At 44.9% G+C, this 18,801-nt stretch overlaps 1 protein-coding gene across 1 annotated transcript in view; it reads left to right on the top strand.

Moving 5' to 3' along the window:
• The window catches only part of LOC310646179 (multidrug resistance-associated protein 1-like), a gene marked incomplete at both ends in the record, with an annotated part of 111,134 nt that overhangs the window by 80,488 nt on the left and 11,845 nt on the right, over window positions 1-18,801 (top strand). Inside the window, 1 exon segment of the mRNA XM_083372439.1 lies at window positions 14,557-14,650. Within this exon segment, the coding sequence (XP_083228565.1) occupies window positions 14,557-14,650 (94 nt within the window).

The raw sequence follows: 18,801 nt of genomic DNA, 5'->3' as shown, positions 1-18,801 counted from the left end.
CTCAATGGAAGTTGAAGAAGAATTTTTATTGTAGTGCGCATGGAAGCAGTCAGCTGTGAATGCTTGGCCTGCCTCAGCTGGTGAGCTATTGATGTTTTGCTGCATTTAATTATGATCAATGAACTCATGCGCAAGCAAGGAATCTGAAACAGTCAAGCAACGAGGCAATCCACTTGGGGTTGCAAACAGGAAGAGTGGGAGAGTTGAAGAACAAAGTGATTGTAGTATTAATACACATTCAACCAAATCGGGTCAAAGCATAGCAGGAGCATTCCCATAAGTTGCTAAACATGGTTAGCATCGATCCTGGTTAGGTTTCAGAAAACCTTACGCTATGTCTCCTGTCTTCTTTTGAAATGAGGGCTGTCGCCAAGCATAAATTTGAGACGATCAAGCACGGCTGCTATGAATGATGGTTTTTCCGATGTTATGAATTGTGGTTCGACCATAAATGGTGCCTGAAAACCTCAGAGCTTTGGGGAACTCAGAAAGGGGAAGAAAAAGGAGAAGAGAAGGAGAAGGAAGGTATGTTGGATACGTTTGCTGGCTTGAGTTATTTGTAAAAATTACAGGCAGGATACAAAATCAATCAAATCAAAATTGTGACGAATCCCCTAGACAAGGGATTTGAACTATTCAATGGAAGGACATTTTTGCATTCAGAATTGGCAGAGGACCAGGGTTTGTGCTACATTTTTGGAGAGAAGAAGACACGATCACGATGGTACCATAAGAATCACATCCCTTGGGGCTCAACGGTGGTCATAAAGAGAGGACTGCCTGCACCTTTTATTTAGAGAGATTGAGGTGATTTTATATATGTATACCTATGTGTCTTCCCTCTGCTATTTGGCAAGACCATCTCAAGACCGCCTCTTGAAGAAGACCAAAAGGACGGGAGCTTCTCCCACCTTCCCACCCAGAGGCCTTGCCAATCAACTTGACCTTGCAACTCCATCCTGGACACGTCCACTTGCCAACATGGAAGGGAGGCATGACAGATGGAAATCAAACGGGTTGTCGATAGAGCTCTTTCCCTTTCCTGCCTTCATTGTTTGGGGAATTGGGAGAGTCATAAATAAAGGTCAGAGATTAAATTTCTCCGAGTGGAGACAAATGAGTTCTTTTAGCAACCTCCTGAAGTGAGGAATGGCAAGGTGGCCGGGCCCCGGTAACTGGGGGGTGGGGGGGGGGCGGAGAAGGAGATAGACAACTCCTTAAAGAGAGTCACTCTCCAACAGAATTGCTGGAAGAGAGCCAGGAGAGTTATTTATCTCTTTGCTATTTTGCATTTTCCCCTGTGTTGCTCTGTCCAGGCACTTTACCAAGAAAATCCGATCCTTAATGAAATCATTGGGAAACGAGGCTTAAATCCTTGAAGACAAACACTGAAGTAGGAATAAAACAACCCCTTAAAGCTATCAGGGGCTACCACAAAGAGGAGGCAGTCAAGCTATTCTCCAAAGCACCTGAAAGCAGGACAAGAAGCAACGGATGGAAACTAGTCAAGGAGAGAAGCAACCTAGAACTAAGGAGAAACTTCCTGACAGTTAGAACAATTAACCAGTGGAACAACCTGCCTCCAGAGGTGGTGAATGCTCCAACACTGGAGGTTTTTAAGAAGAGACTGGGCAGCCATTTGTCTGAAATGGTATAAGGTTTCCTGCCTGAGCAGGGGGTTGGACTAGATGACCTCCAAGGTCCCTTCCAACTTTATTATTATTATTATTATTATAAGCAATTATTTTTTTTTCAGGGACATAACAAATAAAGAACAAGAGGGTTTGTTGTTGTTGTTGTTGTTGTTGTTTGAAGTAGCTTTATCTTCTTAAAACTGACGGAGTTACAGATTTTAGTGTCGGACCCTCAGTTTTGATATTCGTGATCCTTTAAAATAGAGTCGCACCATCTCAGCAAGGCCTTTGCCATTCCGGACTTACTTTGAGCTCGACGGGATGGAGACACGTGAAAGTAGAAAGAAGAACAGAATAACAGAACAGAATAATAAGGGTTGGGAGGGATGGCAGACGTACTCTCGTCAACCTCCCCACCCCCACCCAAGCAGGAGACCCCATGCCCTTTCGGACAAAGGGTGGCCCAGGCTCTTCTTGAAACCTGCAGTGATGGGGCAGCCACCCACTTCTGGAGACCAGCCGCTCTGCTGATAAATCGTTCTAACCATCCGGAAGTTTCTCCTTAGTTCTAGGTTGCTTCTTTCTTTAAGATCCTTCCCTCAATTTCTTCTCACCCTTCCCATAGATGCTTTGGAGAATAGGATGACACACACCCCTCTTCTCTGTGACAGCCCCTCAAATATTGGATGACTGCTATCAGAGAGAGAGAGAGAGAGAGAGAGAGAGAGAGAGAGAGAGAGAGAGAGAGAGAGAGAGAGAGAGAATAAAAATCAGATCTCTATCTGTAATCTCTATTTCTCTATCTCTATTTCTTTTTCTAGCTCTATCATCTCTATCTGTAACTATTTTTATCTAGCTACAGCATCTGTCTATCTATAGTATCTCTGTATCTATTTATCATCTATTTCTCTATCATCTACCATCTCTATCATCTACCATCTCTATCTATCTATCTATCTATCTATCTATCTATCTATCTATCTATCTATCTATCTATCTATCTATCTATCTATCTTGTGTGTGTCTGTGTGTGTGTGTGTCTATCTATATCTAGTCTGTCTGTATCTATCTATCTATCTATCTATCCATCCATCCATCCATCTATCATCTATCTATCTATCTATCTATCTATCTATCTATCTATCTATCTATCTATCTATCTATCTATCTATCTAATCTATCCATCCATCCATCCATCCATCCATCCATCCATCCATCTATCTATCTATCTATCTATCTATCTATCTATCTATCTATCTATCTATCTATCTATCTAGTCTATCTTGTCTGTGTCTATCCATCCATCCATCCATCCATCCATCCATCCATCCATCCATCCATCCATCCATCCATCCATCTAATCTATCCTACATTAGTGAAGTTATAACACTGGAGGCAACTCAAGGAGGTTTTTACATTAAACAGAATGTAACTGTTTTGTCTGTTGCATCCCTAATTCTAGGAGTTGCTTTCAAGGGGTTTTGCTATAAAGCAGCCCTTTCGCCCAGCCTCCACTTATTTGCTTTTTTAAATCTTTGTTTAATCCACTTACCGTATTTTACTTTTTACTATTTTGCTTTTTATTATTTTTTTTAAACTTATTTACTTCAGCAAAACTTGGTTTGGTTCTGCCAGTCCTCTTTCAGGTTTTTTTTCTTTTTCTGGCAGCAGCTGAACCGGGGTGGGGGGGTGGGGGGAAGACAAACCCCTGCCTCAGCCTTTAAGAACGCTTGACGCCTCAGAATTACTAGCTCCTGAAGCGTCCCATTCAACCTCTTCTAAAAGGCAGCTTGCCTTCCTGGGGCCTTGATGGCGCCTTATCCCCTGACACCGCCAGGTGACTGTCAGCTTTCCTGCTGGGCTGCTACTTTCAAAAGTTTGCAGCGCTGCCAGTTTCTGGCCCTCGTTCAGTCGCCAAGAACAGCAGGGATCGCCTCTGATGAGCAGAAAAAGAGATGAGCAATTTAATCTCTTAATATACTTATTGCGGAGTGTCGCCGTAACGGCTGGAGGACTGCAGGATGGCAGCCTTAACCTTGGAAATGGTTGCGGCTAATAGTTCTGCTCAAATCTGCTCTTTAGAAAAGAAAAGAAAAAAAGAGAGTGTACTTCTTCCCTAAAGTTTTCTAGGTAAAGGTAAAGGTAACGGTTCCCCCGCACATGCGTGCTAGTCGTTTCCGACTCTAGGGGCCGGTGCTCATCTCCGTTTCAAAGCCGAAGAGCCGGCGCTTGTCCGAGGACGTCTCCGTGGTCATGTGGCCGGCATGACTGGACGCCAAAGGCGCACGGAACGCTGTTACCTTCCCACCGTAGCGGTCCCTGTTTTTCTACTTGCATTTTTACGTGCTTTCGAACTGCTAGGTTGGCAGAAGCTGGGACACGTAACGGGCGCTCACTCTGCTACACGGCACTCGGGATTCGACCCGCCAAACTGCCGACCTTCTGATCGACAAGCTCAGCGTCCTAACCCACTGAGCCACCGCGTCCCTAGTCCATCCTTTAGTGGTGGCGGTGGTATTGACGGTGGTGGAGTCATTTATTTATTTATTTATATCGACTTTATGTAGCTCTTGCCATTTCACGTTTGCAACTCTGAGCAGCGCACCCAATTAAAAGACGCTAAACAACCCTCCTAACGTAAAGAAAGCCGTTAAAATACAGTAAAAACAGTTTTAGAAACTGTAAGACAGGGGTGAGGGCATTCTAAACATACACACCGTGCAACTCTCTGATTGTTGAGAGAAAAACGTTTGCTGTTTTTACCAAATTCTGCTCAGGAGGCATTAGATTTTTTTTTTTTTTTGCTCTTTTTTTCGGGGGAAACAAGTTGTGTGGTTTTTTTTTAGGGAGTTGGGTTGTTAAAGTTTTCTTATTATAGCCCCAAAACAGGAGAGGTGTTGTGTTGTTTTTTTTTTAAAGCTGGTCTCATTGTCTTGTCTGAAAAAAATAAAACGAAAGGTCAGGGAAGTTTCCCTTTGGAGAAATCACCCCGTATATTTTCATAAGTGGAATATTCAAATCCAGCAAAGAGACATGAAAAGTTCACTCCTGAAATAACATATTGTACCATTTGCTAAAATCTTGTAGGATTGGCCTTTAGGTCATTCCCACAGCAACCTCTAGACAGATATTAGTGACATCCTTCTTTTTTTAAAAAAATAGTAACAATAATAACATCCCTCCCATCTCTCACAACTCAACACGGAGGGCTTTTCCTGAATTTCAAGTGATTCTGGAAATAACTTTCCAAGGGGTTGGCTCTAAATTAGCCCATATATCATGCTATTGACAGTTTCTCCCATGGTTTTCATCGGATCGATCTGGGTGTAGCGCGTTGGAAATGTTTTGTAGCTAATTAGTAAGAAGAAGCTTAGGTGGAAAGGATGAGAGGTGGAGGTGTAGTTTCAAAAAACCTACAGAAGTATTCTAACAATAAATGGCTACGTGGGATCACAACTCCCATCATTCCCTGCTGGAGTGATGGTAGGCAGAGAATGGATGTGGTGTGCAACTACCTAGATGGTTGACATCAACTCTTTTCAGCATGGATGTATGTGGATAACGGGCCATCATTCTCAGATACCATGCCCAGATATCAAAGAGGAAGCTTGGACATTTTTTCAGGAAAAAGAAACTATTCTGAAGAATATGGATTATTCCTATTACGATTATTACGAATGTGGATAATTGTACTTGCATGGTCAAGTCACTATTAAAAGGTAAAGGTTCCCCCGCACATGCGTGCTAGTCATTTCCGACTCTAGGAAATCTCTGTTTCCAAGCCGAAGAGCCAGCACTTGTCCAAGGACGTCTCCGCGGTCATGTGGCCGGCATGACTAGACGCCAAAGGCGCACGGAGCGCTGTTACCTTCCCACCGTAGCGGTCCCTATTTTCCTACTTGCATTTTTACGTGCTTTCGAACTGCTAGGTTGGCAGAAGCTGGGATGAGTAACAGGCGCTCACTCTGCTACGCGGCACTCAGGATTTGACCCGCCAAACTGCCGACCTTCTGATTGACAAGCTCAGCGTCCTAACCCACTGAGCCACCGCGTCCCTCTCAAGTCACTATTAGGAATTCATAATTTTATTGTTTGGGTAATGAGACCAGAAAAAGCTGCCATTCTGGGAATGGGATGATCTGGAAAAGGTTGGAATGTCCCGGAAGGAGAAATGGAATGTTCTGGAATATCCAGAAAGTTCCATTTCTCCTTGTCGGGACAGTCCAACAGTTTTCTAGAAGTTAATTTTCCAGACCAGATGTAGTTTGGGGTCTTCTGGCTATTCTATCCATCCTTACTCAAACTCATCATTGCTTCTGAGTTTTTGACCACCCAGGAAGTCCTCGATTTAGAATCAGTCACTTAGCAACCATTCAAAGTTACAACAGACTTCCCAACTCAGCTTTGTATTGGTGGATGTGTCCTTGGTGGCTTCTTGATTAAGCTGTTGTTCAATGTTTGATTGTTTGTCCGAGTTGGTAGTTTATTGACTGGGGTATAGTTGACTTCTGGAAAGGATTTCTTGAATCTTCCTGTATTTTGGTTTCCGTAACAGAATACAGAAACCCAGCCTGCCTTTCCCCATAATTTTTGCAGGAGAAGAGCTGGTTTAGAGGAAGGAAAGGAATAGATTGCAATCCTCAGGACCGTTAATCCTTTCCACAAGCCTCCTTCTATCAAAACATCTCAATGAGAGGACACCTCGGAACGAAAAGCCCATCCAAAGGGGAAACAGATGTGCTCAACTTGACAACAAGGCCTGACACCTTTCCCATATCCAAGCAGCTGTCACTCTTTCTTATCGGAAGCCTGTCAGAATCCCAGCAGGAGAAACATTTTGACAAGTCCTTTGGCGTCTCTCTCGAAGGATTAACTTGAGGCATCCCGCACGGAATAACAATGAGCAACTTGGTATTGATCCACGGACAATATGTCTTGCTCAACTTGTGTGCCCCGTTTTAAAGTCACCAGGATTCCCGTTTCCACTCTTGGGCAGGGGCAGAGGTGAATAACCGGATACCGGTAACAGAGTTCGAAGGGGCCTTGGAGGTCATCTAGTCCAGCCCCCTGCTTGAGCAGGAGACCCTATGCCATTTCAGACAAATGGTTGTCCAATCTGTTCTTAAAAAGCCTCCAGTGTTGGACACCACCACCCCCAACATCTGCAAGTCTCCTGATGTGCAAGGCAGGGACCTAAGACGTTAAAATTCGCTAAATCCTTTTGCAGAAAAAATCTGCAAGTACGCCTGCCTGAATAAACACCCATCGGCGAATAACACAAGGGCTTTAAAAACAACTTCCTTTCAATGACACGACAGCTATAAGCAAGGGTGGTTTGTTTCCCTGTGTGTGTTTTTTTTTTCAAAGTGTTCCTTCCTAACAGAATGAGATGGAAAATGCCTGGTTTTTTTTTTGGTTTTTTTTTAATGCACCTTTTCCCTCATTTTTCTCTTAATCAGAATGGTAAGGGGATAGGTCATTAAAAAGTGATATAATATTGGAAGGAGACGTTCACCGAAATGATAAGATGACGGGCAACTTTGGGGATGAAAAGGGATGCAGGTTTTAAAAATGGACCTTTAAAAGAGTGGGAGCAGAAGATCACTTCATTAATCCCATTTATTTATTTATTTATTTATTTATTTATTTATTTATTTATTTATTTATTTATTTGTTTGTTTATTTATTTATTTATTTATTTATTTTAATCCCATTTATATCCCGCCCTTCTCCGAAGACTCAGGGCGGCTTACAATCTAAAGCACAAATCAATGTGCTTAGCAGTAGCCTTCATTCTATGTATATGCCTGCTTATTAGGGCTTTCACACACACCCCCAAGCGGCATTATTACAAAGTCAGCTTATTGCCCCCCAACAATCTGGGTCCTCATTTTACCTACCTCGGAAGGATGGAAGGCTGAGTCAACCTTGAGCCTGGTGGGACTCCAACTTGCACTAATTGCAGGCAGCTGGTGTTACTTAAGGAGGCATCAGCCCACTGCTCCACCAAGGCTCCTGCAGACTTTTAAAAGGGAATTTGCATATTTTGGGCTGCATCTCTGTGTGAGGGAGTGTGTGTGTGTGTGTGTGTGTGTGTGTGCACCTATGCACACACAAACACATATCACTTGTCCCAAATGACAGGACCAGCCACAATGGATGAGTTGGCCCCCAATCTCACGAAGCCAGAGCTGTCTTTAAAAAAAAAAAAGAGAAAACCTTTGTTCCACACAGGTAAGTCCTCAACTTACAACAGTTCATTGAGTGACCGCCTGAAGGTACAACGGCACTGAAAAAAAGGGACTTACGACCATTTTTCACACTTACGGCCGTTGAGGCATCCCCGTGGTCGCGTGATCAAAATTCAGAGGCTTGGCAACTGACTCCTATTTGTGACGGTCGCAGCGTCCCCTTTTGCGACCTTTTGACGAGGAAGGGGAAGCCGGATCCACTTAACAACCCGTGTGTCTCACTTAACAACTGCAGTGATTCATTTAACAAATGAATTGGCGACAAAAGGTCGTAAAACAGGTGCAAAGCTCACTTAACTGCTGTCTCGCTTAGCAGCAGAAATTTTGGCCTCCGCTGTGGTCATAAGACGAGAACTAGCTGCGTTCTCTATTCACCCAATTATTCAAAATTAAATCGTCAGAGTTCCTCATATAGAAAGCCTTTTTATCTCTCTCTCTCTCTCTCTCTCTCTCCCCCTCTATCCATTATTTTAGGAGGAGGGGAAAAAACGCTAAATGGTGAATTGAAATCCATATCTGGAATAAAAAATTAATGTCAGGGAAAAAGATGAGCTCCATATACACTAAAGAGAAGTGATTGCTGTGCATTAGGAGGGTTATAAATCTTCACATATTACACCACCTTTCAAATCACAGATAGGAATCCCAAATTATGCAATTAATGTCCGCATAAATATTACATTTTTCATCCGCGGCTTAAAAAGTGTGAGGATTTGCTTGCCGAAGTGTAAGAAAGAAAGAAGAGAGAAAGCTGTGGTTGGGGGTGGGGTTGGGTGTTAAAATGGAGTTTTAAAAGCTTGGAAAAGAAAAGCTCTGGTTCCATTTAAGAGGAGGAAAATGTTGTCGTGACGATTTCTTCCGAGGCCAAAAGAAATTGGGTTTATCTGTAGAGGTGAGGAGTTAAATACGTCATCGGTCTCAAGTCCCTTTGCGCTAAGATCTAAGTCCAGCCCACCTTGAATTCCACTGACTCTTCTCCACTGCCAATTTGCCTTGACCATTCGTAGTTCAGATTCTTGTGGAACAGTTGCTGAAATTGGGCATGTCTACTTCAATGAAAAGAAGGACTAGGGGTGACATGATAGCAGTGTTCCAATATCTCAGGGGTCACCACAAAGAAGAGGGGGTAAGGCTATTCTCCAAAGCACCCGAAGGCAGGAGAAGAAGCAACGGATGGAAACTAATCCAGGAGAGAAGCAACTTGGAACTAAGGAGAAACTTCCTGACAGTTAGAACGATTAATCAGTGGAACAGCCTGTCTCCAGAAGTGGTGAATGCTCCAACACTGGAGGTTTCTAAGAAGAGACTGGACAAATGGTATAGGCCAGGGTTTCCTGTCTGAGCAGGGGGTTGGACTAGATGACCTCCAAGCTTCCTTCCAACTCTGCTATTCTACTAGAGAGCATCAGTTTGCAATAAATCTTCATACTCGTTGGAATTGCCTGGATCTTCTGATTTGCCTGGTACGTGACAGCATGGTTGAGATCTCAACCCAAACTGAACATGAGAAGGATGCCTCAAGATGCAAGGAGAGACACCAAGCTCCTCTCTTTGTAGAATTTCTGTTCTGTATTTGTGATTTGCTTGAACCTTTTAGAATGCCGACTCTCGGTGTCTCTTAGGAGTTCACAGTAAAAATATAAACCTGGGGATAAACCCAGAGCTATTGAAATAGTCATTAAATATTAAAACGATTAAATATTGAAACCCTCAATAATTAAAACCCTGCTCAGAGAGATGGATTCTTAGTGCCTGGTAGGAAGCAGTTGAATCCTGATATGCCATAGAGAATAATGCAGCATCATTGTAGAGCCTCATCTTCCTGGAATTCTAGATGGATGAATTAAAATCCTAGAAGCAGAACGATGTGGTAAAAGAGCAGGCAGAGTTTGGAGGGTGGAGTCAAGCAAGTAATCAGCCTAGAGTCGTTACATTCCCACAGTTTACTGGATTACCCCAGTCCAGCTCCCCTCTTGAATTCCATTGACTCTTCTTTTAGCACCAATTTAGCGCCGACCCTTACTTCAGTAGCTTCTTGTAGAGGCATGAGCAATAAATCAGCTTAACTGGAATTTAACTTGAGGCCTTGACTCTTCGCGTCTGCCAATACCGAATTAGAAAAGTTGACAAATGTCCAACCACTTGATTGGTGTAGAAATCCAAATTACAATATCCTAGGCCAAGGGTAGGCAGCCTTGGCTCTTTGATGACTCGTGGACTTCAACTCCCAGAATTCCTGAGCCAGCATGGCTCAGCTTGGAAACCTCTCTCTTTCAAATAGGTGAACAACCGGTTCTCTACATGGATGCTGCTTCCGGATATACGTTGTGGGCCTAGGCAACCAAAAATTAGCTAACGGTTCTGCCGAACTGGTGCGAACCAGCTGGATCCCACCACTGAGTTTGCGTATCACTTAGATGATCCTCTGAACCTCGGGGATTTTTTTAATGAGAAACCAGTCAATAAACCAAGGGCTAACCGGTTAGACCCATCTGGAATTTTGAGAGCCTTCATTCCCAAAATGGCTACTACAGAAGGCCATAAGCCTGGTCAATAGGCCAACCTGCTGATCAAGCACCTCAGATCCGAGAAACGGTGGGATAATGGCTCCCGTTTTGGAAAGACTGGTGGAACGTTCCCTTTTGCCATTTGTAATAGCTGTTTTATTTAAGTCAGTTGTGCTCGAATACGGGACGATCAAAGGAGAGCAAAGGAGGAGAGCCAGGAAGGAAATGGATCCAAGAAGAATTCCTAAAAGTTCAGGGTTTCTTTGAAACATAACCAGGCAGTTTCAGCTCTCCGGAATCTAGGAGGAGACATCTGGAGTTCTCCCTCAGCCCTTGAGGCAGAAGGGTAGCGCTGAAGCTGAAAGCCTGATTGTTGAACTAGCAAACTAATGAACTTCAGAGTCATTGATTGACTTTGCCAGACTCTTTATGAATACCAACCACACGCCTTCTGCAGCCGTGAGGGGCATTGAAATCCATCTTTAGAGAATTGTGCGGGTTTTTTTTAAGGCCCAATGTAATCTTTGCTTCAGTTTCTCCTTGCTGCTTGGAAGCTATGCAGACTCAGAGCATGCATTGTGTGATGATGATGATGATGATGATGATGATGATGATGATGATGATGATTTTAAGGAGATACCTGGTTGATACCTAGGATGCTGGCAGCAACCCGTGTCAACCATTAGTGCCAGTCAATTTGAGTGTTCAGTTGACCGAGTTTCATGTTTTATGAATAAAAGCTTCATAATAATAATAATAATAATAATAATAATAATAATAATAATAATAATGTGCCTTGAGTGCAATCCAAAAATAACTGGAGCACCACTTGAACACCATTGGCATTGACAAATTCACTATTAGTCAATTGCAAAAGGCGGCCTTACTAGGAACTGCTTCCATCAAACATCCACATCTGCCTATCCCAGGTCTTTGGTAAGGACTCGATAGGTAGACAAAAATTCCAAATCCAGTCTGAACATCTGGCTGACTGTGTGATGATCAATCATCATCATCATCATCATCATCATCATCATCTGGATGGAAACTTGGAGGTCATCTAGTCCAACCCCCTGCTCAGGCAGGAAACCCTATACCATTTCAGACAAATGGCCGTCCAGTTTCTTTTTGAAAACTTCCAGTGTTGGAGCAGGTTGTTCCACTGGTTAATTGTTCTATTTTATTTTATTTTATTTTTTTATTTTAATTCCATTTATATCCTGCCCTTCTCCGAAGACTCAGGGCGGCTAACTGTGAGGAAATTCCTTCTTAGTTCCAGGTTGCTTCTCTCTTTGGTTAGTTTCCACCCGTTGCTTCTTGTCCTGCCTTCAGGTGCTTTGGAGAATAGCTTGACTCCCTCTTCTTTGGGGCAGCCCCTGAGATATTGGAAGACTGCTGTCATATCCCCCCGCGTCCTTCTCTTCTTTAAACTAGACATACCCAATTCCAGCAACCGTTCCTTATATGTTTTAGCCTCCAGTCCCCTGATCATCTCTGTTGCTCTTCTCTGCGCTCTTTCCAGAGTCTCAACATCTCTTTTACATCGTGGTGACCAAAACTGGATGCAGTATTCCAGGTGTGGCCTTACCAAGACATTGTAAAGTGGTATTAATGCTCTCTAATTGTCCTCCCTCTCCACCTTCAAAGGACATCTAGTAGAAAAAGAAATCTCCGAGGCTGACTGGTTAAGTTTCCCCCTTGAAACGTTATCGAATATATGATATACTGTAATGTTTGTCAAAAGGGACGCGGTGGCTCAGTGGGTTAGGACGCTGAGCTTGTCGATCAGAAGGTCGGCAGTTTGGCGGGTCGAATCCCGAGTGCCACGTAGCAGAGTGAGCGCCTGTTACTCGTCCCAGCTTCTGCCAACCTAGCAGTTCGAAGCACGTAAAAATGCAAGTAGAAAAATAGGGACCACTACGGTGGGAAGGTAACAGCGTTCCGTGCGCCTTTGGCGTCCAGTCATGCTGGCCCATGACCATGGAGACGTCCTCGGACAAGCGCTGGCTCTTCGGCTTTGAAACGGAGATGAGCGCCGGCCCCTAGAGTTGGAAACGACTAGCACGCATGTGCGGGGGAACCTTTACCTTTACCTTTTAATGTTTGTCAAAAAAAATATTCCTCAGGGTTGGCTGTCATATAGAACCGTAGGAACGGAAGGGAGCTTGTAAGCCAACCAATAGTTCTTTCTGCTTGAGTGGTGGTTTGTTTAATCATCATACAGGGCTAGTCTCCAATTTGCAGACCTTGACCTCGGCTTCTTTGCAAAGTTTCTCAAGAAAAGCATAGAACCAGAAAAACATCTCTTGCAAATGGAAGGAAGGGCAGGACGAGGAGTGGAAAAGAAAATTGAAAAGGCAATTGTTGTCCCTGGGAGGACTTAGCTATGATATTGCATTTCTCTTTCCCCCCCACCAGCCCACCTCCTTCTTTATGACAGCCAAAGCTATTTTCATTTATTTTAAACATGTTCCTTTTCTTCTGCTTCTTCAATTTCCTTTTTGTCAGCGGCGACGAGGAAGGTTCGTTTATTCTCTGCCTAGAAAGGCAAATTTTTGTCTGGGAAAAGAAAATCAGATAAAAGTTGAATGAGTGGGGTGGGGAGAGAGCGCTTCAAATCCTATTCGAAGGGGGCTCCAGTCTTTTCAAATATATTTCGAATTAAGGAATCTTGCCCTTAAGGGTTTCAAACGGCCTTCTCTCTGTTAAAAAATAGGTGCCTTCCCCATTCAAGAACTCTCTATTCCCTCCACAAGGAGACTTGCATTCAACACACACACACACCCTGAAGTCCATTGATTCTTATCTGGAGCCCATTTGCCTTGACCGTTAGTTGATCAGACCTTGTGTCTAGGTCAGGGGTAGGCGACCTTGGCTCTTTTATGACTCGTGGACTTCAACTCCCAGAATCCCTGAGCCATCCATGTGAGAGGAAAGGGAGAGGTTTCCAAGCTGAGCTATGCTGGCTCAGGAATTCTGGGAGTTGAAGTCCACAAGTCATAAAAGAGCCAAGGTTGCCTACCCTTGGTCTAGGTCAGTGATGGCGAACCTTTTAGAGACAGACTGCCCAAACTGTAACCCAAAACCAATTATGTATTGTTGGGTGCCGGGTGGGCACGCCCCATTGGGTGGGTGTGGCCCATTGGGTGGGGTGTGGCTCATTGCATGGGTGTGGCCCATTGGGTGGGCATGGCTGCAGTGGTAATGCCAGACTGGGTGGAACTAAAAAGTTCAATCAATCAATTCCAACTTTGTGAGAACTTTTTTTCCCCTTGAGAAATTGAAATTGATTGATTGATTGAACCTTTGTGTTGTTGTTTTTTTGCACACAGCGGTGGAGGCCTAAAGCGAAAAGGTTTTATAAAACCCAGATGAAGGCCTAGGACTGGGGTGATGGCGCGCGTACCCACAGAGAGGGCTCTCCATGCCACCTGTGGCACGCGTGCCATAGGTTCGCCACCACAGGTCTAAGTAGCATGAAATAAATTCGTAGTACTTTTGAACGCTATCCTGGGTCCAGAATTCTGGCACCTGACACGTTGAGTGACAATTGAGTGCCATTTAAAACTCTCCTTCAATTTCCTGTTACAAATCCCCAAACATTTTTACTTCAAGCCAGTTCCCCTCCTCCCCACTCCTGTCCAGATCCAGGTCGTCTAAATTTATTCAGATCTACACAAGTAGCCTTCTGGTGAGACTTGAAAGACTTAAATGGGTATCCCAAAGTAGCTCAAGCTGGATGCAGGCAGTAAGGCTGAGTTAGCTTCCTTTGAAGCTGGAGGTGAAGGATCAGAGAGCATTGCTACACACGGTGTTGTGGGATTTAAACTTGGACGTTTTGATTTTAAACGACAAGAGCATCTCCGTGGCTTTTGCACCCTCTGCAAATTGGACGCAACTGTTCGAAATGAGGAATTGGGAGGTTTGCAGTGAATCTTTCCGTCCCAGTGGGATTTGAGTGGAATCGGAAGCGCTTCCTAAGGCCACCATCTTAATCTGGGAGAGCGGTTGCTTTACAATTCCTTAAGACTCTCCGGTTCTGTTATCGATGGAAACCATCCGGCAGTAAAGTATGACATCCCAGAACTTAGTAGGTGTACGTTCTTACTTAACAGAGCGCTTCCCCGGAGAGTCCACCCATTGATTATGCATCTCCTCTTTCAGGAGCTCGTTTTTAACTGCTGTCATCCGTACTTTGACAATGTTTGCCATAATTTTGCGAGATATAACGGAGTTCTCCAGAAGCTTGCTGCCAGCGGTAGCAATAGCGCGTAGACTTCTATACCGCTTCACAGTGCTTCTACAGCCCTCTCTAAGCGGTTTACAGAGTCAAATCTTGCCCCCAACCGTCTGGGTCCTCATTTTACTGACCCCAGAAGGACGGGAGGCTGAGTCAACCTTGAGCCGGGGAGAGGTTGAGCTGGCAGTCAGCAGAAGTAGCAGCCCTGCAGTACTGCATTCTAGGAGCCTTGGTGGAGCAGTGGGCTAATGCCTCCTTAAGTAACACCAGCTGCCTGCAATTAGTGCAGGTTCGAGTCCCACCAGGCTCAAGGTTGACTCAGCCTTCCATCCTTCCCAGGTAGGTAAAATGAGGACCCAGATTGTTGGGGGCAATAAGCTGACTTTGTAATAATGCCGCTGGGGGGGGAAAGCCCTAATAAGCAGGCATATACATAGAATGAAGGCTATTGCTGAGCACATTGATTTGTGCTTAGATTGTAAGCCGCCCTGAGTCTTCGGAGAAGGGCGGGATATAAGTGGGATTAAAATAAAAATAAAAATAAAAAAATAACCCCCTGCGCCACCACGGCTCCATAGGCAAGCAATTGCACCCGAACTTTCCTTTCAAGAGTCTGAAATCTTGATTGGAATCAGGTCGTTCGAGAACTGGAACAGAGGAAGACCCCTGCTGTCCTCCTCACCTTCTCTCAGTCTGCATCCATTTTCTAGAAGGAGAAGGGGGAGAGGGAGAGGGAGGAGAAGGAGGAGGAGAAGGGGAAGAGGAAGGAGGAGAAGGGGGAGAGGGAAAGAGAAGGGGAGAGGGAGGAGAAGGAAAAGGGGAGAGGGAGGGAGGAGGAGGAGAAGGGGGAGAGGGAGAAGGGGAAGAGGGAGGAGGGAGGAGGAGGAGAAGGGAGGAGGAGGAGGGGAGAGGAGGAGGAGGAGGAGAAGGGGAGAGGGAGGAGGAGGAGAAGGGGAGGAGGGAGGAGAAGGAAAAGGGGAGAGGGAGGGAGGAGGAGGAGAAGGGGGAGAGGGAGAAGGGGAAGAGGGAGGAGGGAGGGAGGAGGAGGAGAAGGGAGGAGGGGAGAGGGAGGAGGAGGAGAAGGAGGAGGGGAGGAGGGAGGAGGAGGAGGGGAGAGGGAGGGGAGGAGGAGAAGGGGGAGAGGGAGGAGGAGGAGGAGAAAGAGAAGGAGAAGACCTCTTTCCCCAATGTATCTCCAGCCTACCCATGCTTCCTCGCAAAGTCTCCCATTAATGTACCTTTGACCCTGGTTTGCATTTCTGCCCCTGTCGGTTTTCTTAGAAACCGCAGCATCGGCTGGCACTTGATCCCCTTGTTCTGTCCTTTGAGTTCCCCCAAATGCCTCAGCTCTTTAGAGTGTCATCACATGGCCACCCTACGATCTAATCATCCTATTTCCCCTTCCTCGCTCCCTTATAGCTTCGTCTAGACACAAATGACAAAATAACAGTGATTTGCAGAGATGGGCCAGAGTGCCTCCAAACAGCAGAAAGAGAGAGGGAGGGGGGGAGGGAGGGAAGAGGCAAGCGCTGAATATCCCTATGAACCAGCAAGTTCATTATCGGCTTTGGTCAATTAAGGAGAAAGCAACCGACACTTTTCTTTCTTCGAGCAAAGGCTCTGCATGAGAAACCTCGGAGAAAGGGATGGTGGGGCAAGAGTGCTGTAGGGCAGTCACACAGGAGAGAAAAAAGAGTGTGTGTGTGTGTGTGGGGGGGGAGAAACTGAAGGCAGGAAGCACAAAGTCTGTCCATCCAAGCAGAACAGCTGGCCTCTGGTAAATCAGATCCTCATGATGGTTTCTTGAGTGCATGATCGGTTTGGAGCAGATGCTTCAGAAGATGGCCTCTCCATCGTGAACATTTCTAGAGTGGTTCTTTTTCTCAATTCTTCCCCTTCCACCAAAGAGGGCTCCTTCCTTCCTTCCTTCCTTCCTTCCTTCCTTCCTTCCTTCCTTCCTTCCTTCCTTCCTTCCCTCCCTCCCTCCCTCCCTCCCTCCCTTCTTCCTTCCTTCCTTCCTTCCCTCCCTCCCTCCCTCCCTTCTTCCTTCCTTCCTTCCCTCCCTCCCTCCCTCCCTCCCTCCCTCCTTCCTTCCTTCCTTCCTTCCTTCCTTCCTTCCTTCCTTCCTTCCTTTGGAAGAATCCAGAGAAAGAAATATTTCGGGGAATATTAAAAAGGCAGAATGTATTTCCCCAAAGGAATAATAGAAAATCTTAGGCAGAAACCACCAGTCTACAACAAGAGGTCTCCAACCTTGGTAGCTTTAAGACTTGTGGACTTCAACTTCCAGAATTCCTCAGCCAGCCAAGCTGGGTGAAGTCCAAGCTGGGTGTTGAAGTCCACAAGTCTTAAAGTTGCCAAGGTTGGGGACCTCTTAGGTCTACAACACAGTCCTTTCAGCAGTTCCAAGAAGGCTCCACACTGATTTGCACCACTCAGGTGACTTTGAGGGCACAGACAAACCTCCAGGTGGGGACTCTCTAAAAGAAGGCAAATGACCAGCTGTCTGCAAGGAGTATAAATCTTTCCATTCCCCGCCATCTAGTTCTTGGATGAGAAGTGAAATGTATTCAGCGAAAAACAAGAAAGTCCAGTTGCTTCATGAAAAAGCATCTTTGGGATAACTATAATCTGGATGGCTGAGAATCTCCATAAATGTTTGCCATTTGCATGCTTTAGAACGGCTGGGTGGGCAGGAGCTGGACCAAGGGACGGGGGCTCACCCCATCACAAGGCACTTGGGTCTCAAACCCGGGCGATCAGCTTTCCAGCATCTTTAACCGTTGAGCCATCGCGCCTCCTTAAAAATAAAAAAACACCCCAAACAAAATTGGGACTCGAACAAGGCGCAGAAATGTAGGACTCCCTATGTTGTGTACGCCACCATAACACCAGGTGGCACCGGTCAGGCAGCCTGATTGGTCAACCTGTCCGGAGGGAAATATAGGACACCAGGTTGGGTGTCACCTGGCCAGCGGGAACACGGAGCAGCCGGGTTGGCTGACTGCAGGGGGCATCAGTAACAGATGACCTCCAAGGTCCCTTCCAACTTCTTCTTCTTCTTCTTCTTCTTCTTCTTCTTCTTCTTCTTCTTCTTCTTCTTCTTCTTCTTCTTCTTCTTCTTCTTCTTCTTCTTCTTCTTCTTCTTCTTATTATTATTATTATTATTATTATTATTATTATTATTATTATTATTATTATTATTATTATTATTATTATTATTATTATATCAGGGGCACCAGGGGTGGGGAGGGCAGATCAGTTCCAGCATGTAATCAATAAAGACATTACGTATTTATGCTGTCTCCTCATTGTCTCCACGCGATCGCCCACGCTACAACACCCTAAAACACTTGGAGCTTAGAAGAAGATCCAAAAGATTGCATCCTAAAGGAAACCATTTTATCCAGGAGGATTTTGTCGTAAGTTCAGTTTGGGCTAGATGCCAGTTTGCTTGGTTTTCAAAGGCATTTTAGGAATAGGACACATGGGTGTCTGGCATTCAAGGCCACAGTCTTCAATATCTCTTGGGTCCGCCTCTATCCTTGAGGATGGCTGGAAGAGTATTTGGACACCAGCCTGGGAATACAAAAGCCGCATCTCTACAGCAAGACAATGTGAATTCTTATCTCGTTATGCACAAAAGTCTGTTATTTCTCTAGTTCTCTAGCAAAAAAAAAAGGACAGCCTCAGTTGCTTGGAAACCATCAGTCATGTATTTTCCAGCTATATCTTGTATCATGTACAGCTCTGATATGCTATTCTTTGTGTGTGTGAGAGAGAGGGAGTGTTTGTGCCTATGTCTTTGTGTGAGGTTTGTTGTTGTTGTTTTTTTTTGCTGGCATATACATTTAATCCTTTGTGTGTTTGTGTGTGTGTAGCACAGTTTTCCTCAAAATAAACAGTCTTCTCAGCAATGGGTGTGAAGGCGAGGGAATTCTGGGAACTGAATTCCAAACATCTGGAGGTGTCTCCAGTTGAGATGGGCTGAGCCAGCCCTCGCTTAGCTTAGAGATCAGGTTCAGAGCAAAGCAAGATGACAGGTTGCAAACTTTAAGGCCGCTTTCTCTTCAAAGTGATTGAGGAGAAAAATCCCAGATATTCTCTTCTCTTCTCTTCTCTTCTCTTCTCTTCTCTTCTCTTCTCTTCTCTTCTCTTCTCTTCTCTTC

The sequence above is a fragment of the Vipera ursinii genome (genome assembly GCF_947247035.1).
Source record: "Vipera ursinii genome assembly, chromosome: 13".
Taxonomy (NCBI): domain Eukaryota; kingdom Metazoa; phylum Chordata; class Lepidosauria; order Squamata; family Viperidae; genus Vipera; species Vipera ursinii.
The sequence above is the reverse complement of the archived record's forward strand: the minus strand, read 5'-3'. Positions and strand labels throughout refer to the sequence as shown.